Source organism: Lycorma delicatula, chromosome 2 (genome assembly GCF_047948215.1).
Source record: "Lycorma delicatula isolate Av1 chromosome 2, ASM4794821v1, whole genome shotgun sequence".
NCBI classification, from domain to species: Eukaryota; Metazoa; Arthropoda; class Insecta; order Hemiptera; family Fulgoridae; genus Lycorma; species Lycorma delicatula.
Window position 1 is genome coordinate 27,325,007 of NC_134456.1, and position 20,519 is coordinate 27,345,525.

The 20,519-nt window shown below is 28.7% G+C and overlaps 2 protein-coding genes across 2 annotated transcripts in view; one reads left to right on the forward strand and one right to left on the reverse strand.

Annotated features, from left to right (window-relative positions):
• Positions 1–7,481, forward strand: part of Pex6 (peroxisomal biogenesis factor 6) — a 62,349-nt gene extending 54,868 nt beyond the window's left edge. Inside the window, exon 13 of the mRNA XM_075358565.1 lies at positions 7,463–7,481. The gene's annotated coding sequence lies outside the window, so the exon portion shown is untranslated. The remainder of the gene's footprint in view (positions 1–7,462) is intronic.
• Positions 1–15,353, reverse strand: part of l(2)34Fd (nucleolar protein 10 lethal (2) 34Fd) — a 36,665-nt gene extending 21,312 nt beyond the window's left edge. The window contains exons 1-4 of the mRNA XM_075358567.1: positions 14,951–15,353; positions 9,414–9,459; positions 5,388–5,602; positions 1,344–1,480 (exon numbers count right to left, since the gene is read on the reverse strand). Of these exons, the coding sequence (XP_075214682.1) occupies positions 1,344–1,480; positions 5,388–5,602; positions 9,414–9,459; positions 14,951–15,016 (464 nt within the window). The 5' untranslated portion in view covers positions 15,017–15,353. The remainder of the gene's footprint in view (positions 1–1,343; positions 1,481–5,387; positions 5,603–9,413; positions 9,460–14,950) is intronic.
• Between the last annotated feature and the right edge of the window lie 5,166 nt (positions 15,354–20,519).

A 20,519-nucleotide genomic window follows, 5' to 3' on the forward strand; every position in this document is an offset into this window, starting at 1 on the left:
GGAATAAATATGAAAAGGTTTTTCCAGTTACTACTTGGGACCAAAAATACACATTACATTGCATAAACAAATTCATCCCTCCAGCCCCAAATAATTGACTTTGGGTCTTATTGATAGTCGAAGCAAAATTAAATATTATAGATTTAGTTTTGCTTTGACTATTATATTCTGGTAATAATTATTATTTCCCATTCCTTGGCAACTATTTATCCTCTTTCCAATTCTTTTGACATTCAGTCAGAATTAGAATTATAAGGCAATTTAACTTTTGAAATTTTGTATTTTTTCTACTTGTTTCAGTTTCTATAATCAATTTAATTTGCCATTGCTCCCCAAATGATTATCTTCTTTTTTTGTAAGAGCAAGATCTGTATCATTTAATATATCTATAGAGTATACAAGTATCAACAATAACCATGAATGGAAGTGGCATGGACGACATAATTTTTTGACAAATTACAAAAAAACCTTGAATGCTGCAGAAAAACTTTTCAACTTTCCTTTAAAAAAAAATATATATATATATATATATACATTTTGTCTTAAAGGGAAAATAAATTAAACAAGTTTAATAAATATAAGTGACACTGACTGCTATGGTTCCACCCAATAATAAATGCCAACATTATTGCATTAAAACTGAATTTCAACTATTGTTACTGATTATGTGGTATTGGCACTACATTAATTAAAAACAATTTATATTTTTAAATTTCATAATTGCATACTTACTGATGTCTAATAATAGCAATTATTATCTATCTATCTTTAGTTTAGCAGTTACTTAACAGACATGAAGATCAATCACCACAATATAATACAAGATTCCAAATCACAACATACATTATATTTAAATTACGAACAAAAAATAAATATTAAAAACAATATACTGAAGGAGAAAAAAGGTAATGCAACTGTTTTAGTCAAATAAGCTTGTGCAATTAAATATGGGTATCGATTTACCTTTGATCAAGCTGTAATTTCAATATTCAAAAACAGAATATTGAACAACATAATCAAATTTATCTTTTGAATATAGAAATTGTCTAAAACCTTCTTTTTTTTTTGAGTACATTGGGTTAAGGTGAATTACACAAGCAAGAATAAAACTTTGCTATTGAACTGCAGTCAAATGGAAGTATTAATCATACCTTACCAATCAATACTTTCAAAACACACACAAGTTTTGTACATATATTAAGTTTGTTATAAAAACCAATCTCATTAACAACATAAAAAACAATAATGAAAATTACAACATTGCTTTATTTTCAATAAAAAACTTATTTACTGTAAGTACATTTAAATGTTGTCATAACCTAGTAATAAAAAAAATACTTCACCTAGCTCCAACAAGATATAGGTCACAAGTAGCATAATGATATTGAAGATCATGTCCAAATTTTGGGATCCTAAGACGATAATATCGACCACCAGCAGCATGAAACTCAATGTACCTATCTGACTGCAGAAAAACTAACTGAAATTAAAAAAAGTACTTAAATAATGCTCTTTAATGATAAAAATGTAACGTATATATTTTTTACCAATCAAATTAACTATTAACATCAATCATAGTGAGTTTGCATATTACACTTTGTTAAGAAGAGACAAAAATAATACCTAACCAATGGCTTTTTCCCCAGTTACTTTTATCTTGTCAACATGGACAAATTAACACTGAAGCCATGAGTTTCGTAAAAAAAGTCCTTAAAATTGAAACATCTTGGGCAAAGTATAAACTTCTTAAATAACAAATAAAACAAGTTTAATAATACAGTTTTTTAAACTTACTTTATCATGTTTCCAGTTGCTCTTTTGGCCAGCTTCAGTTGGTTATAAGATTACTTATTAACAATGTGGTAAGATTTTTTTTTTATTTTCTGTTTTTAATTCTAATATTTTTCCTTTAATAAAACAAACATAAAAGGAAACTAATAAGACTGATCAATAATATATCAGAACACAAACCAAATTATCATTTTTATTATTCATTTTGCTAGTAATTTAAATATTGACCATTAAGAAAGGTACCAAAATGCCACACTTTTATGTTACCATACGATTTATTGCCTTCACCTACCATAATTGAACCTCATGGAGAAGGCTTACTAATTCCAACTCTGCCATTGAAATCAGATGATATTAACATTCTAGAATTTGGTGACAAATTTGATAATAGTTGTCAGATATCTCATGAACCCCCCTGTGCATCTTATCAATGAAAATTTAAATGATTTTATAAGTGACCCCTGAGCCTATCAAAACAGGAAGCTGAATTTAGCCCTAGAATGCAAGCGTAGAATCTGTTGGCAGATGGATCAACCATTGCATTCTTTAGAAAGGAAATTCTGCTTTCTCACTGTTTTATAGAATTCAGAGTTTTTTTTGTACATGTTCTAACTTCAATGGATTGAATTAACTAGGAATAGATCATAAACCAACAGAAAATTTTTTTATCAATTCATCTAATATAGCCTACAATTAATCAAGTTTTTCTACAATTAAACAAGAAGCTATGTATTCCAGTTGCTCATCATAATTAGTGAAAGAAACTCTTGGTAACAGTGCAATTAAATAACTCTTCTCTTTGCAATTAAATACAGACAGTTTAATTGGCATGTTTGAGAGGAATTGAAGGAGATTGATTATGAAGGAGCACAACAGCATTTTATAAAAACACACGGTACCCAAAGAGAGAATCTAACTAGATGTGAAGCAGGAAGAAGAATTTTTCTCCCTTCAAATCAAGTTAGGATTGATGAAAAATGTTGTAAAAGCCATGAATAAAGAAGTAAATAAAGGCTTCAAATATTTAAGAGACTTTTTCCACAACTAAGTGAAGCCAAACTTAAAGAGAGTTTATTTACTGGGCCTTATATCAGAAAGGTGATTTGAACCCTACTTATGAAGGAAAACTCAACTCAAAGGAATTAACAGCATGGAAATCATTCATGAAGGTGGTAAAAGTATTTTTAGGCAACAAAAAAAAAAAGGAATTATAAAACCCTAATACAAGAAGTCTATAGTCCTATACATCTTAAGTCCTATCAAGCTATAGATGTCCAGCATAGCTAAAAATACATTTGCATAATGATTTTTTCCCCAGGAAATCTTAGCAACTTAGCAATAAATAAGGAGGGCTACTCCAGCAGGAAATTAGAAACATAAATATTAAATGCAAAAGGCACTGAAATCCAAATGATGGGGACTGCATTGGTTTGTAAAGAAAAATTTGATTCCCATAAAAGTAAAATATTATAATATTTAGGATTGTTAACATTATTTTCTTTTTATATAGTCCAACACATGCTTTAGTAATTGAATAAAATTTAATTTTATGATAAATAAAAAATATTCTTAATAAAAAAAATGTTACAATTAATAGTTTGCCATTTTTCATGACATGTACAATAATACTCATAAAAACTATACGTTATAGCTTTTTTCCAATTATTTTTTAATTAACTGCAGTAAAATGAGTTAAAAATATATTGTATTGATGCAACACAAAAAAAATTGTAGGTCAATGTAATTAATTAGTCCTTTTAAAGGTTGCTACAGATAATTAAACCCATCATACCACAGTGATCTATGATCATCAATGAATTTGGTGAGGTGTTAAAAGTGCAAGCCTGATAGGATTAGAATCTACATCCTTGGAGATGAAAGGCAAAGGCATTACCAGTCCATCACAGTGGTTGAAATTCTATACTTTTTGGCAAAAAGCATGAAAAAATTAATCTCCTTCATATACATTATACAATCATCAGCAGCTGCTAAAATGTTTTCATATTACCAGTTAAACTCCCATCTTAAGACATGATTCTGTATGGCTTGATCATGTCTGCTTTCTTACTAAACTTCTAATCTTTAATATCACCACAAATCTTAATAAATTTTTTGATTCTCTAAATATCTCATTCATTACAAATGAATAAGACTTTGAATACCCAATAACAAAGATATATTAAAGCATAAATATATTCTTCTACATTAAAGCATATAAATATAAATTAAAATTTTAATTTTTTATAAGAAATTTTTTAATTTTATGGATAAGACCCATAAAATAAAATCATTTATTTTAAAATAATATTCTTTAAAACTTTTTTCTAGTTTAAAAAATGTTGGTTGTTAATTATCTTTACTATTAAATTATTACTTACTCACCAGCAGACAAAACCAATTACTAATATGAATCTAAAACACATTTAAATTTAGATAAAAATGTGTTTACATTACTTCTGTTATCCCTTGGCATTAGTGTTAAGTAATTCAAAGAAAATACTCAAAGAGTGAATTAAACAGATGATAGAAGGTGAAAAAACTTTTACAAAAAGAAAATAATGTATAACAAATATCAATAGGACAGATGTCATTTACAAATAAATAATCAAAGATTGGAAGAATATTAATTTAAAAAAAATTATCTTTATATATAGAATGTATGTTTGTTTGTCCAGTATGTGTTATTAATGGGTTTGCAGCTTGGCTATATTAAATTTGTTGCTTTTTGTGCGAATAGGACAATAAATGGGAAAGCATGAAGCACTTCGACTTGGATGGATAAATATTGTACATCCCCACCCATTAACTTGGAAATGATTTTTCTACCTCCATTTCATATAAAATAAGGGCTTTTCAAAACCTTTATTAGGTAATGAATAACAATGGTGCTGAATTTCATTATTTGACATTTTACAACAATTTTATTATTTGAAAACACATTTTAGGAATCATAAATCTGCCAACTACTGTGACATTACAGTGAGTTATAATAGTCATAGAAACATATGGAGTGAAATATGTTCCTAAAAATAAATTTCTTGGATTTAAACCTTGATTTCTTTCTAGACAATCTCAACGTCATCAGCGATGAGCTTGAGAAATACTTCCATTAGCAATTCTAAATCATGGAAAACAGGTACCAGCAAAAATGCTTGTGGGTTACTTTTGAAAGCTAAAGTGGGATGTTGCAGATGCCAAACAAAAAAAATGAAAACACTACCACTGTTTAGGCAAATAGAAAAGTGAACTGCATGCATGTAAACTTACATTTCTGTCAAAGTTTACCTACGTATCACAAAAAAAAAATAGTGGAGAAAATATATTTGCATATTTTAATTTATTGTAAAAAGTTCTATTAGGATCATATATTTTGTTTCCCTAAAATCTTTACAAAATAATTTCTTAATTCTTCCTTAACAATCAGTTACTACATCCAATTATAAACACTTATAAAGAGTCATTAAATTTAACTTTTAACAACCTTACAGTTAAAATAATATCTTTTTTATGACTACTCATCACTCAGCAAATAATATAGTTACAGATTAGATGATACAATTATTTAAAAAATATTTTATGATTGATCCTTTACTCACCTTCGTATAATCATCTGAAATAGGTTGAAATGCAACTACCTCGGAGTCAAAACATCGTTCAAATTTCATGGAAAGATTTTCTACATCATAACACCTTACTCTAGGTTTATAAACCCCTGTTGCAATCACATACTGACCATTTTTTGTAATTTTTACATTTGTGCTCAATCCAGGCATTTCAAAATCTTGAATTAATTCTATCCTTCTCCGAATGTCTACAAAAAAATAAGAGTAAATAAAATCTAAATAAAAAACTGAAAAGAAACAGCACTTACAATATAATATTTCTTGCTCAAATATTGTTGGATCATTCATTTGGAACAGTTAGAAACCAGTTTATAAAAAATAAAGCGAGAAGACATAACTTGAATCTTAGTCTTTCAACGTCAGGAAGTGTCAAGAAACTGTATGTTAATTCTCATAAAAAAGGGCTTATTAGAAAAGTCAAGAAGCATATTAATAATGAAAAACATTTTTGGAAAAGAAATAAAGAGTAAGGGTAGAGAAGATTAAACTACAAAATGAAATAATCTTGGTTTGATCAATTGTTTGCACTAAAACAAGTTGATGAAAATAAGGTCTATAGAACAACGAAAATTTTCTGTATTATTCCTACTGAACAAGGAAAACTTCTTCTAAATTAATAAACTCTATTATCTATGAGTAGAAAAAAAGTGAAGGAAAGACAGCAGAAGGAGATGGACATCATTAAACCATACAATTCAAAATTATAAAACTAAACTAGCAAGGATAAAACATAACACAGAATTGGCATAAAGAATCTATGATTAATTTCTTATACAATCCTACACCACAAAGTTGTTTATAATGAAACTGATAAAAATAAAACCAATCTCACATCTAGCACACATTACTTACAGTGCTCTTGGCAACAGTACAATCTATTCTTGCTGCTATTCAAAGTATTTTTGAAAAATTACTGGAGTAAAATCTTCAGAATAATTATTATACCATTATTATTAAGCATATAGTGTGAGTAGAATTTAATCTTTAAAATATCTTCACCACGCTAATAACATATTTTTACTTTCTACAGTCCAATCTAGTTGAAAGTGTATAAAAAACCACACTTCATAAATGGTGTACTACTAAAGAATAGCTATCTATAATCCCATCATATCTCCATTTCAAAACTTGTGTGACAAATAAAAGCAATTGTTAAAGAGCCCATTTACCACATAATTATTTCATTAAATTAACAATAAAAACATATTGATTTCTGAACATACAATAGTTAATCGATTTAGTAAGGTTATGCTATACTAGTCAATTAAAATTATTTTAGTTAATAAGAAAAAACTTATTTTGTTTATAATTATTTACAGTAAAACTGGGATCTGTTATAGAGAGAATAAGAATTTACAAAAATAGACAGTTTTATTTGAATCCATTACGAAACCAGTTTAAGTATTCTGATTCATCTAAAAGTGAAGAAAAATATGAGTAACATCAAACTTTGTTAAGTTACTAATTACCACAAGATTCTCTCCATAAAAATATCATTTGTGATTGTAAAAAGCTCTAATATGTTCAAGATTTTTTATGTAAAACTTGTTTCCGCTTAGTTGACATAAGAGCACGACAATTTCAAAAACTGACATCAATCTTTAAATAAAATTGTATGCAAATTTGATCCTATTACAAATTGCACAGGGCAAAGATTTTGTAATATATTATTTATTTTTCTCTAATAATATTTTTGGTGGTTTAACAAGAATGTATGAACATGCACACACTAAAAAAATGTATAGTGTAGTAAATGAATTAAAAATGATTAGTCATTCTTATTTTATTTACTTATGTTTAATGATAACTCCAAAAGTGATGAAAATAATGTAAGGTTGTACAATAAAGAACAAAAACTAAACTATAAGATTTCAACAAAGAAGACAATTATGAAATTATATAAAATTTTACAGTTCCCAATATTAATAAATTTGAAAACAAGCCACATGAATAATTAACTGAAAATAATATAGATTTTAAATTTTAAGTAAAACTTAATTAACTTTAACTTATGACTTAACTTATTAACAAATAATTTTTAATTTCAGAGATTTGGAAAAAAGTGGAAATGATTGGGAAAAATTATAACTTAAAAGTAGAACTGGAGACTTCCTTTAAAAACTTTTTTCATAAAGATTTTAATAAATATAAAGTAAAAAATTTCAAATGATAAATTATACAAACTCAAAATTAGTTTATTTATTTATTTATTTTTTTTGCTTGTGAGTATCGCCACATAAGCTTGTCCATGGGATATGGAAATATGGTGAATGAAAAATGCCATGTCTGACCAGGATTTGAATCCAGGACCTCCGGATGAAAGGCTGAGATGCTACCACTCATGCCACAGAGACTGGTGCCTCCGCTGGCTTTAAAATAAGGGATATTTGCAAATATAAATACAAGGCAAAGTGTATAATCACTAAACATAAAATACATAACAAACTAAATAACAAGAATACTAATAGGTGTAAATATAAATGTGATGAAAGAAACACAAAAAAAGGATAATACATCAAAACGGGTTTATAATTGTCATTTAATAATCTTTGGTGCACAATAAATATCACCAGTAGTTTGATGCACAGTAAATATCAGTATTGGTAGCCCACCAATAAGTGCAACAGAAAGTAGTGTGTAATGGTATACTGTTTAAATCATTTATATCAGGATATTAACATTATCAATAGTATTTATGGTCAAAATGCATCAATAAACATGACCAAAATTCAATGGTTTAATTGGTTTCAAGAAAATGATTACATCAAAAAGAAATGTGGAATGTCTTAGACGTTAATGTATATAACCTGAAGAAATTATGAACTATTACTCTTTATTTCTCTAAAAATAAATTGAATTCATACTGAATAAATGAAAGATAATTTCCTAAAGTACACTATGTTTAGTAACATGTCAATCACATCACAGTTATAGTAGTTTGGGTTTCAAGATACCTATGAAATTTTCTAATAATTGTATTTGTGACTTCCACTAATTAATGATAGATAGATTAATGCATGATCTTATGATGGGTTCACTTATAATCTACTGAAAAAATTCTTACATGCATATCCTTAATTTTACTCAACTAGACTGTACACTACCTCACTGTAGTCAAAAAGTCCAACATATACTCAACAATAGGTACCTTCATAGATTATGAACCGACAAGAAAGAGCTGATCCCTCCCAACAAGAGGTCTCAATCTGACTTTGTTTTAAAGATCATTAAAAGCATAATCCATACACAAAGACCTATAAAATCTTCAATCATGTAGCAACCGCCATTTTACATTACAAAATTCTGAGTTATGAATAAAACTTGCAATTTTTTTATATCTCAAGGTATATACTTTTTTTTTTAAATTAAATTTAGTTGTAAAATTCCATACTCCTATATATTTATATTACAATTCTACAATTATGATAGGCTAATTTCATTTTAATGATATTAAATAGCATTATATTTTTATGGCAAAAATATTAAACAGATTAGAAGCAACACAAAAAAAAACGTTTTTTTATAAATAGGATAATAAAAACTAACAAATAAACCAACTACAAATGACTCTCACTTTATAGCCAATATTAACCAAATTATGTTTATATACCTTTTAAAGTGCAAACAATAATTTTTATTTTAAAGGAAGACGAAAACATTATACAATTTATGACAAGACTGTACAGTCCAAAATGATGAAAAATCCTGCTGCAAAGAGCAACCATAACCTACCATTTTTCTAAAAAAAAAAAAAAAATCCTATTGTACATCAGTGACATTAACCTGAATTAAAATAATTTTGACATATTTTATAAAAGCTGATAATAGTACTCTGAAGCTCCATCCATTTTGTGTTCATGGAATCACATATGTATAACACTAAACCCTATCAGTACTTTACATATTGCAAAATTTAATACCCATTAAATTAAATACAATTATTTTCACCAGACAATATATTACTTTTTTTTAATACACAATATGACCATAAATACATACCAACATTTTTCTTTTGAAGTGCACGTCTTTTTCTTTCTGATAACCACTGAAAAATTAAAACAAGAGCAGTTTTTGAGATGATAAACTCTAGGAAGAAAAATCATGCAGACTAAAAATTTCATCTAATAGCTGTTAAAAATATCTATTTTATCTTTATATACTGCCGATAGGAAGTAACATGATTTTCAAATTTGATTGCATGAATCAGACATTTAAGAAAGGGCAGATAAAGCAATCAGCTATTCTCATACACCATTCTCATTTAAGTGTTTTTTTCTATTACAGGCTAAGAATTTACTTAATATTCATTACTGCCTGATGCATTCATTAATGATTAATGAATGTAAATAATAGACTGTACTCAAGATTGCATAGAGTTATGTAAGAGATCACATTTTTATAGTTTATTAAGATTACATGTCTTGTAAAAAATTATTTAATAATTTTTATTTTTATTGCAGTAACTAAATTAATGAAATTTAATCTTTAATTACTGTTTTATTTATTTAATACATTGGCTATATTTTCTTATTATTTCAGAAAATAAACAACAATTATTAATAAAATTACATTAACACCAATAATGTAACACAGCTTACATTACAGCAAACAAATGACTCATACAGACCTAAAACTAGTACAAAAGGAAATTCAACTGAAAATTAATGGATAAATTAAAACTAAAGCAGGATAGTATATATCACACCTCTCAGACACTGTAACTCTATTTGGCTTTCTGCAGAGGTGCTATTTGCAACCCAATGAAATGCTCTGTCACTTGCAGATAGGCACTTAATCCATAGGGCAGTTATTGATAAAAATTATTTATTTTTGAACTTAAGGTAGAATGGAAGAAAGTAACAGTTGATATAAAATGCAAGTGACAAAAAATAAATTAGAAATGAAAAATTAATTTAGAATATTTAAATAGTCTTAAAATGATAAAGCAAGTAAACTGTATGGAAACACCTTAGAAACACAATCAATAATATGTGTAAAATAAAAAAGTTGGTCTATATATGTAGTGAATGGAAGAGAAATTTAACTACAATCTTGATTTAATAGAACTATTCTTAGATCTTTAATAAATTTATATTTAATAGAAAGACTAAGCAAAAATAAAGTACTAGGAATTGATGACGTACTACCTTCATTACTATGTTGTCTGAGAAGTATACTGAATAAGCTTATTTATACCTTAGTATGAAAAATTTAAACTAAAGAAATACTCTCATTTAAAAAATGGTTTAATATCTTGAGCATGAAAGACACTCATTAGGGTAGTTTACAGAAGAATAGAACATCCTTTTTGAAGGTTAACTTCAAAAAGAGCATGAGTTAGGAAAACCATTCTTGCCCTCCAACTAATCTTGAAGGCAAAATTAAGAATAATAGTCAACAACATAGTATTTGTAGAATTTTACAACCATGATAATGTTAAACAGAACAGAAAAAGAAAATCAGTTAGCAGTGATAAGAAAAAATGAAGAAAGATAACATCTTATTCAGAAAGAAGTAAAACAAGGATGTAACCTATCTCCACTACTTTCAACTCATATATGGAAGAAACAGCACAGCAATTGAGATAAAAAATCTGTAAAGGAAAACTATCCAAGTAGGAATGATAAAAAAGTTCAGAATCACTGATAACATTGTTCTCTGGGTAGAAACAAAGTGATGAAAGACATGCATTCATCGTTTAGAAATAAATTCACTTTTGAAGTAAATAAAAGTAAAGGAAATCTATGAAATGTGACAGGTTTCATGGAAAAACGAAGTCTGCTTTGTAAAAAATGTACACATGGAGTGTAGCACTTCATGGTAGTTAATGAGTCAATCCATTTGAAGTGACCCAAGAGTGGTTGTCAAGCAACCACCCTTGGGTTACTTTTTTGATTTGGTTGTCAAAAAACCACCCTTGGGTCACTTCAATTCAAAAAAATTTAAACTTACCCACTTATTTCCTACATGTCTCAGGACCTCAAAACTATTTTTTTAAATTTTTTATTTAAGCAGTTTACCTGTGGCAGCCATTTTTGTTACAGTGTGCGCACCTATTTTTGTGATTTTAAGGGTTCACAGAAAAAATCATAACTAAAAAACTATTGGTCCTGGAAGGATGAAACAAAAACCAAATTAATCATATTTTCTCAAGGTAAAATAGTAGTTTATTTACCTACCTCCCTTCATTTTATGAGAAAATTACCAGTAATGTTGAACATAAAAAACAGTGAAATTACACTTTAAATAATTTTTTTCAAAAAGCACGGATGGCATACAGTTTGAATTATTTTTTATATGTAGGTATGTGTTTGTAGTTTTACCATACATAATATTAATGGTGATAAACTTAACCCGAATTTTAGAAAACAAATTGTTTTTAAAAATTCAAATTTTGGCTTCAAATAACCCTGATTAGGCTGGTAATAAAAATCTCAAATTTGCACAACTTATAGTATGTTTGTAGCAAATAAAAAAGATTCTTGTGTATTGTACTAATAAAAATCATGAAAACCTGTTAAAAGTGGTACCATTTTGACTCACTAAATAGGTGCTTTATGGGGGTTTCTTATCTTCTTGGCACTTTAATATGTTTATACTTATTACTATAGTTGAAATAGACTTGTTTAAACCATTTAACTGCAGAGTTCATGTTATAGCAGGCACTTGAAGTCATTTCCAGTTGAATTTTGGCTTCAAATAACCCTGATTAGGCTGGTGATAAAAATCTCAAATTTGCACAACTTATAGTATGTTTGTAGCAAATAAAAAAGATTCTTGTGTATTGTACTAATAAAAATCATGAAAACCTGTTAAAAGTGATACCATTTTGACTCACTAAATAGGTGCTTTATGGGGGTTTCTTATCTTCTTGGCACTTTAATATGTTTATACTTATTACTATAGTTGAAATAGACTTGTTTAAACCATTTAACTGCAGAGTTCATGTTATAGCAGGCACTTGAAGTCATTTCCAGTTGACAGGAAAATTCATGTTGCAACATACTCATTTATGCTTGTTGCATCATTTAGCTTTGTAGTAACAGATTGGTCAGTCTGACATTAGTCAGTGACTTGTTCACATCTTTACCTAGTGGCTCAAATTTTGTCCTGTGTTTGGAAGTGATTATTAAATAAATAAGTTTTACTTAATATTTTATTTACAAATTTTAACATGTTAAGTTTTTACATTATTTTCAAGTAATTTCACATAAAACAATGTTCCATAGTTATTTATATGAATGTAGAGTGCCATAAAACAGTCACTAGTGTTTGTAAATATCATGAAAAAAAGTTTTTGTCAAAATTGAGTCACCTGTATGGACAGTTCTGTTGTGACTCTTTGAGAACTCATAAAAAAAACAGTTACGTAAAACTAAAGACAAATAACATTAGAGCACGCTCTTAAAGAACACATTTTCCAAATTTAAATTTAGTTCCTGGAAAGTCTCTTCGTGTTAACTTTTCAAAAGTATTTTTTATCAGCAGAACAAAGAACTATAAGAATGTGAAGACCAAGAGCAATATATTGCCCCATATCACAATATTGCAGGCAAGCCTGCAAAGACCATTAAACAGTCAGATACTAAACGCTGATGAAATGTATTCATTTTGTAATCACAAGCTGAAAACATCAAGAACTTTTTGATTAAATCAGAAGAGATAGCAAAGATTTCATAAACTCTAAAAAACCGTTTGACTGCTGTGAAAGAGTTGTTGGTAGTAGAAACTACCACAAGTATGTTCCTGTGTTAGAAAACATTGTAAGATGTTACTTTACTTCAGATTCCAAGGACTATGCAGACCATCGCTTGTGAAGTTTTGTATCACTTTCACTTATGGAAAATATATTGCTTGTGTGTATGACCCTCGATGGTGGATAAAAGTGGTAGATATTAGTCTTGAAAATGACAATGTGCAGGTTCAGTTTTTCCACCCAGATGGACTACATACATCATTTCAAAAGTATCAAGAAAAAGTGTGGGTACCAATCTGCAAAGTCCTGACAAAGTTGTCATCACTTGAACTAATTAGTTCTCATACAATTTTAATAGAATTATCAGAAGAGATATTACAGCTGTTGATTAACCACACTAAATAATAAACTTTCATTGCACAAAAACAGGCTATTTCATTGAAGAATAATTAAAATTTTGCTACAATTTATTTTTCCTTTGATAGTGTTTACCAATATAAAAATAAAAATGAATTCTTGAAAAACGATGTAGGCTATTCATTGAAATCTCAGTTTGGGTAAGTTTTACAAGCATTTTTGAATCAAAATTGTATTAAATAGTAGGTACTGGTTATGTTATCATTAATAATTTAAAAAATACCATTATATAAATATTGAAAACGTCAACTTCAACCACATAGGGGATAAATATAAAAAATGTAAAGTGCATAGAAGACAAGTGCTCCCCCTTCTTGGAGCACTTATTTACTGACCCAATATGGTATTGCCTTTAACAGGTTTTTCATGATTTTTGAGAGGTTATAACTTTTTTATTAGCTCAATACACAAGAAACGTTTTTATTTGCCATGAACTTCTACAAAAACATTGCATGTTGTGCAAATTTGAGGTTTTTATTACCAGCCCCATCAGCGTTATTTGAAGACAAAATTTTAATTTTTTTTTTAAATTAGTTTTCAAGAATTCATAAAAATTTAGGGGTAAGTATATCACCATTAATATCATTTATGGTAAAACTACTAACATATGCCTACAAATAAGAAAATAATTCAAATTGTACATAATTCAAACATGTCGGAAACATGTGTAAATTTCAATTTTTTGGAATTGGTCAAGCAACCGGCTTATGTTTTTTTGGGACACTTCAAATGGATTGACTTTAATGTATGAAAATATATTTTCAGGAAAATCTTGAAAATTGAATAAGGTGACAAACTTTATTGGTAGGATATATTGCATCTAGGTTAACTAATTGTAGAATAGATGGTAAACACTGGAGAAGAAGACAAACACATACATAAAAAAGATAACTGAAGATGTATGTTGAAGTAAAATATTGGAAAAATGAAATGGAGAAAAACCCATCAAACTAGTCAAATGAATGATGAAAAAATGTAAAACTATTTTCATTTATATGATTATCTGGCTAAATAACTTTACTGCAACAAAACAATACATCATAATCACAGTTTCGCATGTATATATCAAACTTATATAGTTCTACAGTAACTACATAAAAGTTCAACCAAATTAAGTAATTAACAAAAACACAATTTTTCTAACGTACAATAATAATCAGCGTTTTCCCCTTTTGTAAAGAAAGATTGATGACATGCTTATCAATTTACACGGTTAATGGACAAGTACCATTTACACAAACAGTAGTTACACCCACAAATTATTTTTTTTAAATAATACTGTTATTATATTAAATTACATTAGTCTAACAAACAGACGTGACCCGTTCTCTATGTTCTACAAAAAAAATAACGTGCCGATATTCTGCAGCAATCAATCACATATTGTCAACAAAATTATTACTTACAAACTAATAGTACGTACCTCAGGTAGGGACTTCCCAGCACTCAAATTATAAATTTTTATATTATTAGGATCAGAAACTTGCATGTTGAAAGCTTCAAGTAATCATAACCTCCAAATTTCCAGGCCTATCGTCGACTTTTTCTGTCTAAACTTCAAACGTTCAACAATCGATAATACTAATTTGATAAGAAATGGGGTCTGCTTTAACTGTACGTTTGTTATGTCAATAAATAATTCTCAAACTAATAATACATCAACTACCTTGCTGACAAAATCATTGTAACCTAAGAATGCCACACTCTTAATAATGTTACAAAACATTCAGTTTGGAAACAAAATAGTATTGTAAACAGCTAAACAGAATTAACTCATTTCGATGTTTGTCGCTCGAACGCACATGTGTGAATGGGTTATAATGTACATCGATATCTAAAGACGGAAACCGTTACCACATGTTCTTCAGTAGCGTACGTTCCAAATTGTTAGATTTTGTTACGTTGCAAATGCAAACCGTTAAAAATAATTTCTTAGGCAGTAAAAATGTATTTGATTTACGATATCTAAAGTTGTAACTAGTATTAGCGACGGAAACCCTTTTTCACGTAACGTTATAAAACTTGTTAAAAAGTAGGTGGACGTTGATGTTCTAGGTTTTGGAATGACAGTAAACAATAAAACGCTGTAAAAACTTATTTAATTCTAAAGTGATGGCGTGTAGAAATATTTGCCTGTACTTGTGTATACATAAATGCGTGAAGCAAAGAAGTAGCTTATAATAATAATTACTTTAACAATTAAAAAGTTTTTTTATATTTTGTGAAAATTTTTCTCCCGTTTAAATATGTATCAAATTAGTTTTTTGCCCAACAGCAAACATTGAAATTTTAACAAAATTATAAAAACTGTTTTTGATAAATTTAGTTATGAAATTTTACAAATTAGCATTTTATGAAAACTTAATTTTGTAAATTACTTTAGCCCTTTACTAAAAATACGAAAACGTTTTTGCTAAATTTTACCCCCACTCCTAAAAATGGTTTTCGGTGAATTAAATTTTGTTACAACAGTGTAACAGACAATAAATACAAAAATAGTTTTGCAAGTAAACTAAAAAAAACCCAAGCTTTATCCGCAAGAAAGCAGCATAAAATGATTGAAAGTTCACTTTCAAATTACTGGAACTTTGTTTTCCAAAGATTAAAGTACTGCAGAGATATCTCAAGAAAACAAAGCAACATTACATGATTTTTAGAATTCATTACTTTCTTTTTTCTACGGCTAATTTATTTCATTTTATATAGATTGAAAGAATATGACTCATATTCTTTCAGCCTGTATAAAATATAATCATTACAATTTTTTGTTGAACAGGTGATAAATACTTTAGCCCTATACTTCATCCCTTTTACTGGTATTAATAAAAATATTTTCAAAACACTTTTACATCAATCAGACTGAGTTAAATACATAGCTTAATCCTTAAAATACATGTACAGCATGGTCACAAAGTCTCTTTCCATATAAAGAAATAAACATGAATTGTTCATCATTAATCTAGTTAATTTTTTTCAAAAAACTTAATTTAAATTACATGTGCATGTGCTCCACCATTGTCATCCCACAGTTTTATCATTCACAAAGTGCATTTAGATATTTTCTTCCATATTGAATGATCAGTCATAAAAACAATCTCTGAAAACAGTTTTCAGCTTATCAACATCATTTAATTGCAAATGGGAGATCTTTTCTTTGATTGGAAATTGTCACAAATAATTTGATCCAAAACTCTAGGCAGCTAGTGAATTTTATAGCCCCTTCTAATTATCTCCCCTTTAAAATTTTCATTTAAAAAGTCTGTTACTAAGCATAATGAGCAAGAGCTCCATCTTGCTGTAAAATGGCAGTTAATTACATTTCTGAACATTACTTATTCACTAATGAAATTATTTTCTTGTTGAGGTAGAAACCTACCCTTCAAAAGTCATTTAAAAAATTCCTTACCAATTGTGCACAATAAGTTGGAACTCCATCTTGCTGAGGAATAAAAATTATGGTCCTATCAGAAATTGCTATTCACATCATGTGGTGGATATGTGGGAAATTTTCTTTACACCAAAAATACATGGTCCAAGATCTACTACTCAGGTTAATGGCACACTCATCTGAGAAGAAAATTAGTTTCTGTGTTTGAACATTGATTAAACCTCGTACAAGATCTTTGCATTAAGTATCCCTTAAAACCACGTCCTAATTAGCAAATTCATTAACATCAACAGGCTTAAATCTAAGCTCTTTTTCATTATGTTCTGAAGAGTTGAATGAGAAATATTTAACTCTGATCTTTTCGTGGTTAACTTAAAAGATCATAAACAGAATTTCAATAACATCAGAGCTACTCAATTGATTAGAAGGAGGTCCAAATCATTTCAAATCAAGAGGTAACCTAGTAGTAAAAAAGATAAGGTAGAAAATGTAGAAGAAGAATGGGAGAATGTTAAAAAGGAAATTCTTAAATCAGCAGAAGCAAACTTAGGCAGAATAAAGAGAACTAGTAGAAAACCTTGGGTTTCAGACGATATATTGCAGCTGATGGATGAATGTAGAAAATATAAGAATGCTAGTGATGAAGAAAGTAAAAGGAACTATCGGCAATTAAGAAATGCTATAAACAGGAAGTGCAAACTGGCGAAAGAAGAGTGGATTAAAGAAAAGTGTTCATAAGTGGAAAGAGAAATGAACATTGGTAAAATAGACGGAGCATACAGGAAAGTTAAGGAAAATTTTGGGGTACATAAATTAAAATCTAATAATGTGTTAAACAAAGATGGTACACCAATATATAATACGAAAGGTAAAGTTGATAGATGGGTGGAAATATATTGAAGAGTTATACGGAGGAAATGAATTAGAAAATGGTGTTATAGAGGAAGAAGAGGAAGTTGAGGAGGATGAAATGGGAGAAACAATACTGAGATCTGAATTTAAGAGAGCATTAAAAGATTTAAATGGCAGAAAGGCTCCTGGAATAGACGGAATACCTGTAGAATTACTGCGCAGTGCAGGTGAGGAAGCGATTGATAGATTATACACACTGGTGTGTAATATTTATGAAAAGGGGAATTTCCGTCAGACTTCAAAAAAGTGTTATAGTCATGATACCAAAGAAAGCAGGGGCAGATAAATGTGAAGAATACAGAACAATTAGTTTAACTAGTCATGTATCAAAAATCTTAACTAGAATTCTATACAGAAGAATTGAGAGGAGAGTGGAAGAAGTGTTAGGAGAAGACCAATTTGGTTTCAGGAAAAGTATAGGGACAAGGGAAGCAATTTTAGGCGTCAGATTAATAGTAGAAGGAAGATTAAAGAAAAACAAACCAAAATACTGGCGTTTATAGACCTAGAAAAGGCATTCGATAACGTAGACTGGAATAAAATGTTCAGCATTTTAAAAAAATTAGGGTTCAAATACAGAGATAGAAGAACAATTGCTAACATGTACAGGAACCAAACAGCAACAGTAATAATTGAAGAACATAAGAAAGAAGCCATAATAAGAAAGGGAGTCCGACAAGGATGTTCCCTATCTCCGTTACTTTTTAATCTTTACATGGAACTAGCAGTTAATGATATAAAAAGAACAATTTAGATTCGGAGTAACAGTACAAGGTGAAAAGATAAAGATGCTACGATTTGCTGAAGATATAGTAATTCTAGCCGAGAATAAAAAGGATTTAGAAGAAACAATGAACGGCATAGATAAAGTCCTACGCAAGAACTATCGCATGAAAATAAACAAGAAGAAAACAAAAGTAATGAGATGTAGTAGAAATAACAAAGATGGACCACTGAATGTGAAAATAGGAGGAGAAAAGATTATGGAGGTAGAAGAATTTTGTTATTTGGGAAGTAGAATTACTAAAGATGGACGAAGCAGGAGCGATATAAAATGCCGAATAGCACAAGCGAAACGAGCCTTCAGTAAGAAATATAATTTGTTTACATCAAAAATTAATTTAAATGTCAGGAAAAGATTTTTGAAAGTATATGTTTGGAGTGTCGCTTTATATGGAAGTGAAACTTGGACAATCGGAGTATCTGAGAAGAAAAGATTAGAAGCTTTTGAAATGTGGTGCTGTAGGAGAATGTTAAAAATCAGATGGGTGGATAAAGTGACAAATGAAGAGGTATTGCAACAAATAGATGAAGAAAGAAGCATTTGGAAAAATATAGTTAAAAGAAGAGACAGACTTATAGGCCACATACTAAGGCATCCTGGAATAGTCCCTTTAATATTGGAAGGACAGGTAGAAGGGAAAAATTGTGTAGGCAGGCCACGTTTGGAATATGTAAAACAAATTGTTAGGGATATAGGATGTAGAGGGTAAACTGAAATGAAACGACTAGCACTAGATAGGGAATCTTGGAGAGCTGCATCAAACCAGTCAAATGACTGAAGACAAAAAAAAAGGCTAATGCTTTGTTTACAGAAAATAGAAAAGGTGTCTTAAAACCAGGAATACAATAATTTAAAAAAAAAATTTTTGCAAGAAATTTGACCAACTTACAAGCATCTTTTACAAATTTTTAGAAAGCTCTCTTAGTGGGACATGCTAATATTGTGTGATAACTAGTCAAGCCAGATTTAAAATTTTTTACAACAGTGTAACAAGAAGACAAATAGAATAAGGTTAAATGACTAGGGTTTATAAAAAAATAGTTCTGTAAGCAAATTAAAAAAAATCCCAAGGTTTAATCACAAGAAAGCAGTATAAATGATTGAGGATTCACTTTCAAATTACTGGAACTTTTTTCCTAAGATTAGGTAGGGTATTGCAGAGATATCTCAAGAAAACAAAGTAACATTAAATGATTTTTGAAATTCATTACTTTTCTTCTACAGCTAATTCATTTCCTGTCATACTCTTTCAGACTGTATAAAATCAAGGCTTTACAATTTTTTTTTGTACAGGTGATAAAACATAGTGAATCTGAAAATTAAGAAAACCAAAACCAATCATAAATTTTACATTCTACTAAATACAGTTTTCTATTTATAAGAATTAAATTCAAACAGGTGGAAACTTAATGTTCATTTGAACTATTGTTTTAAAAATTGTGCTCTCTATTGTATTACAGTACACCCCACAATTGCTTTCAAAAATATCAATGCTTCATCTCGAATGATAGTATAATAATGCAATTACAAAATGTTGAGATGATAATACCCATCTCTGTAATGGCATACCTTAAATCTGTTTAATGACAGATTAAATTAAATTTTTTAATCCACCTCTTTAATAGCAAATTAAAGAGGTGGATATTATCAAGTATTCTTATGAGATGAACAACGATCCCTTACAAGATTTATAAAAAAAGTTATAAAAATTGAGTGCAACTTAAATAGTAATAAATAATATTCCTGACTTAATAAAAGTTTTTCCCTTAATCTATTGTATTGATTAGAGTTTGTATCATTAAAAATGTAACTGTTTAACAATTTTGACTAAGCTCTTTATAAATCATGATTTAAGCTCGTTTGCTCACCAAACCAGTAAACAAAAATCATCAATGTTACATTCAGAAC